At 43.1% G+C, this 11,418-nt stretch overlaps 1 protein-coding gene across 1 annotated transcript in view; it reads left to right on the plus strand.

The window, feature by feature from the left end:
- Positions 1–10,874, plus strand: part of LOC138747598 (ankyrin repeat domain-containing protein 33B-like) — an 85,141-nt gene extending 74,267 nt beyond the window's left edge. The window contains exon 4 of the mRNA XM_069906974.1: positions 4,568–10,874. Within this exon, the coding sequence (XP_069763075.1) occupies positions 4,568–5,418 (851 nt within the window). The 3' untranslated portion in view covers positions 5,419–10,874. The remainder of the gene's footprint in view (positions 1–4,567) is intronic.
- Positions 10,875–11,418: the final 544 nt, after the last annotated feature.

Below are 11,418 nucleotides of genomic sequence, written 5' to 3' on the forward strand. Positions count from 1 at the left end.
CACCCTCCGCTCCCCTTTTCCCAGCCACTGATGGGATGGGGGAGTGGCTGCTGGGTGCGGAGGCTGGGGCATGGATTCTGCACTACCTAGTGCTGACTCTTCATTTGGTGAGGCCAGGGCTTGACCATGATCACTGACAGGACCTTCACTGTTGCCAGCTCCAGCTCTGACTTGACACCTGGATGAGGTGCTCATTGAGGACCCCCTCCAGCCTCTCCTCCCCATCTCTGTCATTTTGCTTTCCCCCTGCAAGAGTGCCTGGACAGACATCCCACCTTTGGAGCAGGTCATGCCTCATCAGGGTTCTCCTGACCCAGCTCCAGTTTCCCAAACTCTGTGACCACTCCCTACAGAGGACCCTCAGCTTTGCCGACTCCTCCAACCGCATTGGTGTGGTCCAGCCTGAGTGAAGAGAACCCAACTCCGGTGTGTGCTGCTTGCAGGGTGGGGAATGAGGGTGTTCCTCCAGTGCCCACTCCCTCTTCCCTCTCCTTGTCACACAGCCCAGGCTGTGGCCACCCTTGGTCTGGCTGCAGGGATTTGGAGTGTCCCAGGGCGGCTTCAGTAGCGTTGGTATCTACTCTGGCCTCTCCGGGATGCTGGATGCGGGCAGGGTCACCCAGCTCCAAAGAGGCTCAGCGCCCTGTGCATGCTAAACTTCTGTTCTGCAGATGCCAACCAGCTGAGAGTTCAAGTCGTTTATTGTCATCTGATTATACTACAACCCGATGAAACAGCATTATCCGGTCCTCAGTGCAAAACATGTAGACACACAATCAGACATAACACACATTCAGATACACAATACATATGCAGGGCAAGTATTTTAGTGACATAAATAAATATTATTTTGTACATATGAGAGTCTTGAAATGGTTAGTGTGAGCAGTTCCTTTGGTGTTCAGAAGTCTCACTGCCCATGGGAAGAAGCTGTTGGTGGTGTTGGCTCTGATACTCTTTCCCAACGGGAGAAGCTGAAAGATGATGGATGTTAAGGGGTCCTCGATGATTTTGCGCGCCCTCTTCAGACAATGATCCGGTAGATTGCATCGATGGGGGGGGGGGGGAGGAACTTGTGTGACTCCTCCCTGGGAAACCCTCTGCACTTGTTCCTGGACACCAGGTGGTACCTGAAGGAGGATCTTTGCAAGCCATGCCCACTAAAACTACCATTGTGAGCACCGGATCGTACAATTCCCATCTCAGCCAACGTATTTCTGCCAGCCACACATTATACGTCAAAGAGCTGCATGTGGCTTGTGAGCCAGGTGGACAATGGATAGGCGGGCAGAGAGAAACGATGAGAATATATTTGTGAATGGAGAGCTGGAAGAAAGGAGAATGAGAAAGACGGGCAGGGTGCATAACAGAAACCAAAGAAGTTGATGTTAATGCCATCCGGTTGGAGGGGGCCCAAACAGAAGATGAGGTGTTGTTCTTCCAATTTGCAGGTGGTTTCAGACTAGCAGTGCATGAGACCATGGACAGACATGTCAGCATGGGAAGGGGAAATGAAATGAGTTAAAGTAAAAACACAATGTTGGAGAAATGCAGCAGGTCAAATAATGTACTATATAGAGCAAAGATAAAAATAGCTAACCAATGTTTTGGGCGTTAGCCCTTCATCAAGGAGATCTACGTTATTACAGCAGCCAAAGAGAAGGTGCTCAGTGAAGCGATCTCCCAGTCTCTCCAATGCAGAGGAGGCCACAGAGGGAGCACTGGACGCAGAAAATGACGCCTGCAGATTCTCCACCTGGAAGGACTGTTTGCGGCCCCAAATGGTGTTGAGAGAGGAGGTGTGGGCTCAAGTGGAGCACCTCCTATGGTCACGGGAGATAGGTGCTGAGGTGGGAAGGGATGAGTGAAAGAGGGAGTCATGAAGAGAGTGATCCCTGCAGAAGGCGAAGAGGGGAAGAAGATGTGCCCTGGTGTTGGGATTGTGTTGTCCGTGGCAGAAATTGCCGTGGGTATGTGGATGCAGTGGCTGGTGGGTAAGGACATAGGAATCTTGCTCTTGTGTCCTGAGGAGAAGGGGGCCAGGGCAGAAGTGCGGAAAATGGAGGATATGTGGGTAAGGACTGAGTTGATGGTAGTGGAGGGGAAGCCATGTTTTTTGAAGGAGGAGGACATCTTGGATGAACATGGAAGACCTCATCGTGGGAGCAAATGCAATGGAGATGGAGGAATTGTGAGAAAGAAATAGAATCCTTACAGGACATGGGGTGTGAAGAGATGTAGTCGAGGTAACTGTGAGAGTCGGTAAGTATGTTGAAAATATTTGTCAATAGTTTGTCTCCCAGTAAAGAGAGATCAGGGGGAGAGTGTAATTAGAGATAGACCAAGTGAATTTGTGGTCAGGATGGAAGTTTTCAGCAAAATGGATAAAGTCCTGTGACAGAGTATTTCGAGGTGGTTTGGGAGGAATTGTTAGAGCAGGTTGCACACAAACACTTTAAAACACAGAATTTTTGCAGGACTTTTGCAGAGTGCTAGTTTGCAAAAGGCAACAAAGTAGCAACATTCAGCAGCGTGCCTGGGAGAGCTTGTGATCTTTGCAGGCAGAGGCAGAACAGGTTGGCTCTCAGAGAGGGAGGGAGCTGAGAGAGAAGGAGAGACAGAGAAATCTGTTCCAGAAGGACAAGCTGGCAAATTTTGGAAGACTGCTTGGTCGAAGGAGAAGAGTAGCTGTCTGAAAGGTGACCTGAAAGAAAGAGGATCATTTGGAGAACTCTGAAGGGGGCAAGTTTCATCAGCAAGACTGATTGGAAAGGAATCAGGTGCGGATGTCCTGGAACAAAAGGAATCTCTCTCAGAAAACCAACCATGAGTGGTAACCATTTGCCTGTTAAGCACCAAAGCCTGGTGAACTTTATTAATGCTAACTTATGTGCACAGTACAAGAACTTTTCTAATCTCAAATACACATTACACACACCTGCGCTTAGTATTAGAGTATTATTATTAGTAATAAGTTAAAGTTTAATTCTGTTTTCTTGTTCAAATATAATTAAAAACTACTTTTGTTTTAAGTAACCCTGTGTTGTGGTGCATGTCTATTGCTGCTGGTTTTGGGGTCCTCTGGACCAGTTGACAAACTCATCATGGGTGCAGGGGGCACCGCAAATATAGTTATCAATGTAGCGGAGGATGGGTTGATTTGAGGAGCCTTGCCTGTGTAGGCTTGTTTTAGCTGATTGCCTAAGGGTTATAAGCTAACTGCAAAGCTTGTCAATGTGAAATGAGATTGCAAAATTCAGTGAAAGGAATGGAGGTTTGGGTGCTCAGGTCGTTCTGGTCAACCACTGACTTGAACTGATGTTTATGCTTATTTTAATGTGGCGTCTTGCTGAAAAGAATGCCAGGAAAGCAAAGCAGCAGGCAGTTGAATCCACAAACCAGAAAAGTGAAACAACATGCAATAGGTTATTTGCAAGGCACTAGTCCACAGAATCCCAAGCATGGCACATATCCCAATGCTTGAGTTACTCATCAAGAAGCTATTTCACTTGCTCCAGTCAAATCAGAGTATTTGTGTAATTTATACTGATTTTGTTCAGGAGCTTAACTCTCTAAAAAGTGGAGTTTCCATTTATCAAGCAAGTGTGATTTTCACCCTGTCCTCATCCCAAACATTTTTTTGTGATCATGATTCAGTGAAACTTTTTGTGAAATGTTATGATTCATAAGGTGCTATTATCACAGCAGGTTGTCATTAATTAGGATCAGATGGCTTCACCTGAACATTCTTGGCAAATGCTTATCTGCAAATGGAGTGAATCAGAGAGAATAAATTTAAATTTTAAGTTTAGACATGCAGCACGGTAACAGGCCACTTTGGCCCATGAGTCCATGCCACCCAATTAACCTACAAACCCCGGTACGTTTTGCATGGTGGGAGGACACCATAGCCCCCTGGGGAAAACCCACATAGACAGGAGAACATAGAAACTCTTATCAGTGCAGGTTTCAAACCCCAGTCCCGATCGCTGGCGCTGAAAAGGCATGGTGCTAACTTCAATGCCAACCGTGCCGCCCCTCTATGTTAACAATGCCACCCATGGAATGGATTAATAGTCTTGACCCTGTATCTGAAAGCACTGCAACATAACTGTTCTGTTCATGGTGTGCATAGAAAAAAAACTAAAGACAAAATGTTTACATTTTTATACAGTAGCCCCTTCAACATTCTCAAATTTTCCCAAATTATTTTAAGGAAAATTAAGGTTTTGTTTGCACAGACTTCAAAGCAGTGCACTTATTTTTTAGTAGTAGGAAGTTGATCAGATACTGTTTAAAATTGGGAAGTAATTATTAACCAAGCTACAAATGCTCCCTCGGTCTACTCTTTTGAAACAGACCCACAGTACTCTCCTCAGATGGGCGATTTATTCACAAGACAGCACCCAACAGTGCAGTGCTCCTTCAGTCTTGCGCAGGAAACGCTAACCCAGTTTCAAACCAGAGGCAAGAGTGTTACCACGAGTTGACCTAATTTCTGCTTAGGATTCATTGGTCAAATTCTATTTAATGACACGAGACTAATGGTGTGTTGCTTTCTCTCTAGGTGCCGATATCAACGCAACAGATCCAGGGAGGGGTTTGACTCCACAACAATGGGCACATTTTACAGGACGATATGAAACCGTCTTCCTCATGCACAAGTTGCTGGCCAAGCCTTGTCCTGTCCAATTCAGTGATAGCTATAAGCCTGAGTGGCCAAAACTGAAAGAACTCGTAGCCAAAGCCAGTGAGCCCAAGAACTGCTTGGAAAAAATCTGCGAGACATTCAGGTCAGCTTTGACCATCAACTTTCCTCGTGATCCAGAAGAAGATGGGCCACTCGACCACATGGTCAGGATGACCACTGCCATCACCAGCCCTTTTGTTGCAACTGGATGCAGAACTGTCTGCCCAAGCAGCCCCCCTTGTGTGGGGAAGAAAAGGTACACCGTTCAGGAGATTATGAAGCTGCAAGAATCTCAGAAGACGAAAACTCCAAAAAAGCATCACGTTAAGTACCAAAAACTATTTCAGAACTCTCAACTTGTCATGGTCCCGAGAAAGAAGGAAAGGAGAGCCAGCCTACAGCCAATGACGTCACCCTCCTCACAGGCGTCAGTTGCTTCCTCAAGGAGGGGTAGTTTAATGCCCTTGAGCATGCTCAGGTGGAGCAGTGTTCAGCCAGGAATTGTGGTGCCAAAGGTACGTGTGGTCAAAGCGCCCACTCCAACTTACAACCCTGAGAAAGTGCGGAGAAAGAGCAACACCAAGGGCAGCAACTTCCTGGAACTACCCCTATGGAGGTATAAGGAACTGAAAGAGGAGAGAAGGAAGGCAGAGGAAGAAGAAAACAGGAAAGCTCAGGAGGCAGAGAAAGAGAGAATGCACAAACTAGCACTAAAAAGGAAGTCATAGGGGATTTTTAAAAAAACGATTAAAGAAGAATGAAAAAGAAACTGCTCTCTCACACATTTGAACAATTCCTCGGCCAAACAGGAAAAATCATCAACCAGGAGAGCCCTCTAAGTCTTGTATGACACAGGTCTATAACTAATGCATACAAAATTCCAGCACAAGCAATTGAATATCACAGGTAGCGCACATTATGGTACAAGGTGCATCACTTAGGGATACAGAATGTGGCTGGGAGTTTGCTGTTCACTTGTCATGTGTCCGAAATGTTCAATTAATGCAAGCCACCCCCCGACCCCCATTTAAAGCCTTCCAGTGGCAAAGTAAGTTGCGTATTTATGAAAATAGTTTTAAAACTGCACTTAGCCTCCAAGTCTGCAAATAGTCTGAAATCATTTGTTTCTTTGTTATGGATGATGAGGACATTGAGCTTCTCGTTAATGAGCTAGGTGCCAACCCATCAGGCCCTTTTCTTCTGCAGGCTCTCCAGCACAGATGGAGAGCAAAGACCACATTTACCTCGCTCCGACCACATTTGATCACCAAGGCTTTAAATAGGACAGGGTTCTGGCCTGGTAACGGAACTTCAGTTCATTAACTTGTGCCAGTCACATTGGAAGGGCCACCAGAGATGTGATCAATGAATGCTCCAAACGATACTGGAATCTGGTGAAATTTACCTGTAGGTATTTCTCTTGAGAGCAGTACTTTATTTTGATGGTGATATTACTGGAGTGAGAAACTATGGTCACAAGATGTTTGGTGGCCATGTTGAGTCAGGCAGCAAACTGGTGAACAACTCTGACAAGTTCTTTGGTTTTAAATCTGGCAGAATATGACTGGGTAGCTGCAAGCAAGAGGATCTAATTAATCTCTGTTTAAAAATAAATGGATAGAGAGAAATCTACCTCTGACTGAATCTGCTGTCCCAGTCACATCCCGCTGCAAGTTGGTGCCGAGGCTGGTATCAATTGCTGCAAACATTGTGCTTGGCTCACAAAACAAAAGAGGCAGTTTAGGAAAAGTTGGAGTTTGTGCTTGACCTTTGCACTTGGCCAGAGGTTAGGCCAACAACAAAGAGATAACCCTACTAAAAAGTAGGAATGTTAGTAAAGTCATAATAAGCATTGAGGATAGTGTACTGACCTTTTGATCTTTTATGAAAAGTGCATTAGTGTTGTGGAGAGCTGCAGCATGGAAATAGGCCATCCTGCTTTCTGAATCCATGCTGACCAGCAGATTCTCCCACTTGCCAATTTGCATTGCCAATTAACCTTCCAACCCACCTGGCTTTGGCATGTGAGAAGAAACCCACCATGACAAGGAGAATGTGCAAACTCTCATAGTCAATACACGAGGTGGTCGGAATTGAACCCAAATCTCTGGCACTGTAAGGCAGCAGCTCTGCCAGGTGCAGCATTGAGCTGTAATTAATTGGAAATAAAAAATTTACTTCCACAGAGCTGGCTGTGAGAGTAGCTGTGCTGGCTCTGAGACTGACCTCGAGGGGCCAGATGTAGCTTATATCCCAGCGGGTGATTGGCACCTGACTGGGTGGGGCTTGGTCCATTCAGGTCGGCTGAATGACAGCAGGCCAGGTGTTGCCTTGTCCTCCAGTGCTCTTCCTGCAGGTACACAGGTTTCCCCCTGCAGGGCAGCATGTTTTGCGTAGTGGTTCACGCATCACTGTTACAGTGCCATTGACCGGAACTAGGGTTCAAATCCCATGCTGTCTGTAAGGAGTTTGTATGTTCTCTCCATGTCTGCATGGGTTTTCCCCGGGGGCTCCGGCTTCCTCCCACTGTTCAAAATGTACCAGGGGTGTAGGTTAATGGGGTGAAATTGGGTGGCATGGACATGAGAGGTCCTCTTACCGTGCTGTCTGTCTAAATTTTTTTTACAATTACATTTGTCCTCCTTTTGATCACATTAAGAAATGCATTGATGGATGAGACAATATTTCACAATCACCAATACTGAGATTGTGTATGGACTTTTCTCCCCTCTCCCCTTAAATTACAGCAGTGTTGAGCTGACCTAATATAAACCTGCTCAACAAACTAAACCTTCCCTATCTCATACCATAGCCCTCTATTTTTCTTGCATTCTTGCCTAAGAGTCTTTTAACCTATTGCGCCAGCCTCCACAACCACTCCTGGATTAGATTCCAGGCATCCACTACTCTTTGTTGGCGGGGGAATTCGCCCCTGACATCTCCTAAACCTTCCTCCCCTCACCTTGTACAGATGTCCTCTGGTGTTTGCTAGTTTCACCTCTGGAAAAAGGTACTGGCTATCCACCCTATCTATGCCTCTCATCTTCTTGTTGATCTCTGAAGTAATTTCTTGTCCTTTTTCGATGCAAAGAGAAAACCCCATGTTCTACGATTGCCCGAGATGGAAGTCGGTCTGTCAGAAGAACTCTGAGCCACTGTTTTATCGCTTCTCAGACATTTGCCGCATGTGCGGAACTTTAAATATTGATCATACAGTTTCAGAATATTTGGCAAGTGTGAAATTTATGTTGAAGGAACCCATTATTACAGTAGTCCTTGATTGAATACTCATAACTGATAGTTTTATATTTAACAAAAACTACTGCTCTTTTGTGCACTAGATTTGAAATTTCAGTTATTCAAAGGGCCTGTTTAACAGATCTGTTAATTTAGGAGACAGAATGAAAGGTTTCGCTTCATCAGATCTATCCAGTTTCTAAAGGTAAATTGTTTAGAAAAGATTAGCCCACTGTGCTTAATGTTTTGGAGTCTATACTATCAGTTCCGTCAAATATCTTACCATTTATTCCATGTACAAGGCATTTCTTGTAAATGAAACCAAAATTGGGTTCAAGGATTGTACAATACCAACAAGTAGATCAGATAATTTGAGACCTTGGTTCTAGAAGGTGCCAGTCTTTAAGCTATAAACCAGGGATCATTTTCTTGTCAGTTCATTCAGACAAGAAATGTTATGCAATAACCATTGTACAGGAATCAAAACTAGAAACTGCTGGAGCCAAGGTGGAAATCATATTATATCTGTAGAGAGAGAAACAGGGTCAAATGTTTCAGTTTTTCTCACTTGCCCAGTTCTGAAGGTTAGTGACCAGAAACATTAACTAGTTTTTCTCGCAGAGATGGTCGATGACCTGCTATGAATCTCCAGCATGTTCTGTTTTTTAATTTAAAATTTTCACCAGCTGCAATCTTTTTCCCACATGTAAAGCATGGAACAGGACTCATAGAACAAAGTACTATCAGTGGGATTACACTCCCTACATTTCACTTGATGCTGTAAGTGTTCTTCCTTCCAGTTAATTTAGACAAGTAAGTTATTTAGGAAAAATAGCCACTCCAAGATCTAAAGAAAACAAATTTGTTAGTAAACTAATAATGTGAACATGTGATGCTTAAATATTGACTACTTCAAACTATGAGTCACCCTTTACCAGTTTTGTGCCGTGAAAAGCTCGCACATACATGTCTGAATTGGGTAGCTGGCTTCCAATCAGAATTGTGATGCAAGTGTAAAAGTTTGAAAAGAAGCAGTCAAAAACTCACAGCCAAGTGCTTAGAAAAGTTTATGGCTGAAATCTGGTAACTTTTTATAAACTTATTATACTCTTGGGCTTAAATCAATAAAACTAAAGAGGGTTTTTAGCTGTATTTACTGATGTGCTCACAGGATGTGGGCATTGTTGGCAATGCCAGCATTTCTTGTTCAAGAACTGAGGAGACAGTCAACTTGCAACAGAGATGAGCTGGGAGTCGAAAGAGCCCAGTCACGTTGAGGATGACACATGTCCTTCCTGAAGGACCTTTGTTGATCCATTGGATTTTTAGTGCAAGCCAGCAGTTTTGTTGTAACCTCTAATGAAGCTAGGTTCAGATATTATTTAAGTTCTTGAATTTAAATTCCTCAAGTTGTCCCTGTGGGACTCACTCATGTCTGGAAAAATGATCCAGAGTTCTGGCTGCTAGTTTAGCAACCTAACCACTACTCTTACAGATTGATCAGCTCGAACTTTATGTATGTATGATATGTACCCTCAGGTCATTTTCATTACAATTACAACCTGATCCCTTTTCCCGTTTAAAGAGTGTGCAATGGGATGATACTGGCAATATGCAACTAACTAAATACATTTTGTGAATCGTTTGCTTTGGGTAGACATTCTCTGCAGAAAAAAATGCTTTGCACACATCTTTTATGACTTTCAATTTGTGATGTAGCACATTTCAACTCTGGGGTGGAATATATTTTACTAAGTCAGGCAGGTCTCTCAGGGTCAAGGCAGTCCACAGCACCTCTGGCATACAGAATGCATTCTGATGTCTTTACTGAGTTCATCAGCTAGCAATAATTTTTTTTAAATGGTAGAACCTTTCCCTACTTATGATGATTTTAATTAAAGGGAAATTAGATGAGACATCATCATTATTTAAAATATAATGGTCCTACACTGTGTTAGAACATGTTTATATGCAATTTTTAAAAAAAACTGGAATACCAAACTATTTTTACAAAACAATTACACGATATTAAAATGTTGTTTGGAAAAACAAACTAGATACTGAATTGATATGGAAACTATCAGTTTAAATGTTATCAAGGATGATTCTTGCTGAACTAAACATAATTATGCATACTTTCAGAATTGCATTGAATGTCAAATGAAAAGTTTAAAATCAACCTGATGATTCTAATAAAATTGTTTTGCACTAAAGAAAACTGGTTGAAAATGCAAACCACTGTTTGTCTTTTTTTCATTTCAACACTTCTTTGGGTCTCAGCAGATTTCCTTCACAACACACCTGGTGCATAGCAGCCTCCAATTAACGTCAGATTGATTCTTGATTTGCTGCCTCAGCCCTGTGCCATGTCTTAACAGTGTACCTTCTTCTCATTTCTGGCTCAATATTGTTTTTTTATTTAAAAGTGGAAGATTCATTTTAGTTTCCTGATGCTTTAACTCTCAAAAAAAAACCTGAAAAATAAATTCTCAGCAAGTCAGGCAGCATCATGGGGGGGGGTCAGGAGCACAGTAATGTTACAGATTAATGAAGACATCAGAACTGGCATGGGTGCCCTTTTTTGTAGGTAAAGCGGGTGCACACTCAAAATAAATTGTGGGAGGAAGAAAGAACTGCAAATGGACAGAGACTGGAATGCAAGAAAATGTACTCAAGTTAGCAACAGTCTGATTTGCAGATATGGTTCACAGTCCATCCTCTATAATTTGTGAGGAGTCTCCTCTGCAGTAAGATGCATGGTTGATTGCCTCAACACACAACCTCTACCACCTAGTTTAACAAAGGCAGTTGGATGGAAATACCAGTACCTCTAAATTCACCTCAACAATCTCACACCACCCAAGAAAAGAATGGACTCAGTAGAATTTCTGGTGTATTTTTGTTGAATGACAACATTGTCTGACTGGCTTAATGCAACCTAGATTGTATACCTAAAATGGATGAGAGGGGGGTGGGGGGGTGGCTTGGGAGGAGGGGGGGGGGGAGAAAAAGTCACTGTATATGTGTGAAAAAGAAATAGTGTATATCATGGCTAATGTGATTTATGGTGTGAAAAATAAAAAATTTTAAAAAAAACAAAAAAAAACAATCTCACACCACCCAAATTTGTGAATTACATTCAGTGATTGGATCAAATGCTGGAACTTCCTTCAAAAATCACTGCATTGCACAAACAGTTCCAGGTGGCAGCGCCTGGGCAAACAGGAACAAGAAATAAATAATGGCAGTTCCTAATGATAGCTACAGCCAATGAACGAACATTTTCCTGCTTGGAACCAGATAGGAAGCAGCCATATATCGAAAGAAAATTGAAAGAGGGACTGAGTAGGATTGAACAAGAATTGTTCCTGGTTTCATGAAAATCCAGACCAATTTTGTCAAGTAATAAACATCAAAGGATACATTTTATAATGCAAGAACAGGTTCAGTTGTACAAGGAAAAGTGTTAGATGTGGGTCTATTTAAGGAAG

The sequence above is a fragment of the Narcine bancroftii genome, chromosome 1 (assembly GCF_036971445.1).
Source record: "Narcine bancroftii isolate sNarBan1 chromosome 1, sNarBan1.hap1, whole genome shotgun sequence".
NCBI classification, from domain to species: Eukaryota; Metazoa; Chordata; class Chondrichthyes; order Torpediniformes; family Narcinidae; genus Narcine; species Narcine bancroftii.